The sequence below is a fragment of the Chrysochloris asiatica genome, unplaced genomic scaffold, assembly GCF_000296735.1.
Source record: "Chrysochloris asiatica unplaced genomic scaffold, ChrAsi1.0 scaffold00094, whole genome shotgun sequence".
Classification (NCBI taxonomy): Eukaryota; Metazoa; Chordata; class Mammalia; order Afrosoricida; family Chrysochloridae; genus Chrysochloris; species Chrysochloris asiatica.
Genome location: NW_006408612.1, coordinates 8,311,474 through 8,314,613, shown reverse-complemented (window position 1 = coordinate 8,314,613; position 3,140 = coordinate 8,311,474). Strand labels below are relative to the sequence as shown.

At 42.3% G+C, this 3,140-nt stretch overlaps 1 protein-coding gene across 1 annotated transcript; it reads right to left on the bottom strand.

The window, feature by feature from the left end:
- Positions 1–1,522: 1,522 nt before the first annotated feature.
- On the bottom strand, positions 1,523–2,395 carry LOC102821173 (nucleophosmin-like). Its single transcript, XM_006866671.1, has 2 exons — positions 1,821–2,395; positions 1,523–1,736 (listed from the first exon to the last, which is right to left on the bottom strand). Exons 1-2 carry the CDS (start codon positions 2,393–2,395, stop codon positions 1,523–1,525), a joined length of 789 nt encoding a protein of 262 aa, XP_006866733.1.
- Positions 2,396–3,140: the final 745 nt, after the last annotated feature.

Sequence of the window (3,140 nt, the reverse complement as noted above, 5' to 3'; positions counted from 1 at the left end):
GATGGCTCTGTTGGTCACCACTCTTTCAAAGCAAAGTATTGTGATTATCAGTGAGGATCACTCCCAACCCCTCAGTATACAGGGTTGACAGGGATGGGCAACTTAGACATTGGCTATCCAAAATGGGGGGAGGGGGTCTATAAAAGCAAGAGGAGTCCTGATGTGGCGCTGTGGGTTAATGCGCCAGACCTTGCAAAGCTGTTTGAACTGCAAGGTCAGTGGTTCAAGCTCACAGCTGCTCCTCAGAAACCCTATACAGGGTCACTATGGGTCAAAACTGACTCAATGGTACTTAACAACAACAACATAAAGGCAACAAGTGACTGGCTTACAAGCTTTCAAGCGGGAACCTAGTTCCAGATAGGGCGGGGGGAGGTAGAATCTCCACTGAATGATTTCCAATCTGTTGGGACCAGGCTGGCGAAAGGAAATGGGGATAAGACTCTTGTGGTACAATAGTGAATAATTGCCATCAGGACTGACTGTGAGGGTAGGAAATATAGAGGTAAATATTTTTTTACCAAAAGAAGGGAGTGACTGATTTTGCAGACCAGGAGTGGAGGTCCCTAGGACCATCAAGTGAGAAGAGTGGAGAGTGGGACCCCCACCCAGAGAGGCAGTGACGCCAAGGATGGAGGCAGAAACGATGATGGAGCGGCTAGGGACACTGAACTCAGGGAGGGAGAATGGCTGTGTGCTAATGGCTGGGGGGCAGGCTTGTGGGGTGTACCCTTTGGTTATTTGATGATGCATGGAGGGGATTGTAACCATTGCAATGAAATGAAATCCCATAGGATGAATGTAAAACTGATGTTCTCCCATGTAAACCTCACAAGAAAAACTTAAAAAACAAAAAAGTATTGTGATTATAACTACTGGTTGACTCCAAAGCATTTAGGTATCACTTCTTAAAAACACCTGAAGATGTTTTTCTGTTTGTTTCAGTTTTTATTGTGAATTGAGTGGTAGTTTGCATGGGAGAACATCAGCTTTACATTCATCCTATCATATTTCCTTTCATTGCAATGATTACAATCTCCTCCCTGCACCATCATTCAACAGTATTTGCTTCCAATCCCTCTGTTTTTGGGGGGTTTGTTTTGGATGTACACCAAAGCACTCAGGAAAATGTAACCATTCAAACAACCAAAGGGTACACCCCTGAAGATGTTTTTAACTCGTGACTTTTTTTTTTATTATTGTTAAAAATATATATATACATGTTTATTTCACATGTATATTTTTGTCTCCCCACCATTTCCATGTGTCTGACCACTGCTACTACTATGTCCTATCATAACATTTCATACATGCTTAGAACCAAGCAAAGGGTGGAGTTCCATCTTTGAAAACTAAACAGGCATTTTGGACAACACATTCTTGGCAAAGGAACCTGGACAACATTTATCAGACCTGGTAGGGAAAGTTCTCACTCTTCATTATAAAAAAGGACAGCCAGATATCAACTGTTACAGAAATGAAATAAGACGGACAATTTTAACAAACTGTTTAAACTGTTTTCTTAAAGAGACTTCCTCCACTGCCAGAGATGTTGAATAACCTCTTGGTCTGTCATCCGGAAACAATTCTTCACATAATTGATGAATCTGACTTCCACCTTGGGAAAGGAACCACCTTTTTCTATACTTGCTTGCATTTTTGCTTTAATATCTTCTACAGAACTAGGTCCTTTGGGTGTTTTAGGTGTTTTTTCCTGTTTTTTGAAGGATTCTTGACATTTTGATCTTGGTGTTGATGGTTTTGAGTCTTTTCCATTCAGGTTTGATTTTTGTGCATTTTTAGCTGGCGTGTCCCATATAGATTTCTTGACTGGAACTTTTTCTTCAGTTTCATTATCATCAAAATCATCATCATCATCGTCGTCGTCATCGTCATCATCATCATCATTTTCATCTGCAGCAAGCTTTACTTTTTTCTGTGGAACCTTGTTACCACTTGCAGGCGCAGACCGCTTTCCTGACATACTTAAGAGTTTCCCTTCTTCTTCCTCTTCATCATCTGACTCTGCATCTTCCTCCACAGCTACTAAGTGCTGTCCACTAATATGCACAGGCCCTGAGCCACACTTCAACCATAAGACCACTGGTGGCATTATTTCAAAGCCCCCAAGGGAGACCATTGGCTGTACAGACATTTTCAAAGTAGCCAATGTGACTTTAATTGGGCTACCTTCATAATTCATTGCTTCTGCTTCAACAATGTGCATTTCATCCTTGGCACCAGCTCCTAAACTGACTGTTCTTAATGATAACTGGTGCTCATTTTCATCATTATCCACCTTAAAGTGATAATCTTTGTCGGCTTTTAGTTCACAACCGAAGAGATAGTTTTGGGGCCTCCGGGGGCTCATGTCCACATCCATCGAATCCTCCATGGGGTGATGGTGCGCACTTAGGTGATAGAGAAGAAGCACGAAGAGAACTGGGTTGCTGCTACTGAAAACAGCCGCGCAGGACGGAATCACACCAGGCTTTAACTCATGACTTTTAAAGACAAAAAGAAGGATTAATTGAGACAAACAGGTCCCTGGGCTGTGCAAATGGTTAATACATTCAGCTGCTAATCAAAAGGCTGGAGGTTCAAGTCCACCCAGGGGCACCTTGGAAGAAAGGCTTGGCAATCTACTTCCAAACAATCAGTGACTGAAAGCCCTATGGAGTACAGTCCTACTCTGACACACATGGGTTGTCATGAGTCACAATCAACTTGACGGCAACTGGCTTACTGGTTGAGACAAACACATGTGCACTATGAATTGAGCATTTATACATATATGCATGTGTTCATATGAGCATAGAAAGCTTCAAACTATATTTAATTCAACTTTTTCAGTGGTTTGGCTATTAACTCTCTCCAAATCTGTTTGAAACCATTAGCAAAGACTAGTCAAAGGGAATGTGTGTCTTGTTCATCATCTTCTGTCATTATGAGGCAGGTCCTTTCCATGTGCTGATGCTGCCGATCCATTAATTGCAGAGAATTCTGTCTCTATCTCTCCACTGTTCAGAGCCTGTACTTTATAGTGTAGCCTCTCTCCCTCAACACTTCCCTGCCTCTCTGTCTCCTGCTCTCTCGTCCCCTTCCTCTTTTCCTACCTCCTTCCTACAGTAATGGAAAGG

What these genes read in the sequence shown, in the direction of transcription:
- LOC102821173 (XM_006866671.1), bottom strand. Translation starts at nt 2,395, where the DNA reads ATGGAGGATTCGATGGATGTGGACATGAGCCCCCGGAGGCCCCAAAAC. An exon ending in AAAGTTCCAGTCAAGAAATC is followed by an intron (nt 1,737 to 1,820) that starts TATATGGGACAC and finishes AAGATCAAAATG; the next exon opens with TCAAGAATCCTTCAAAAAAC.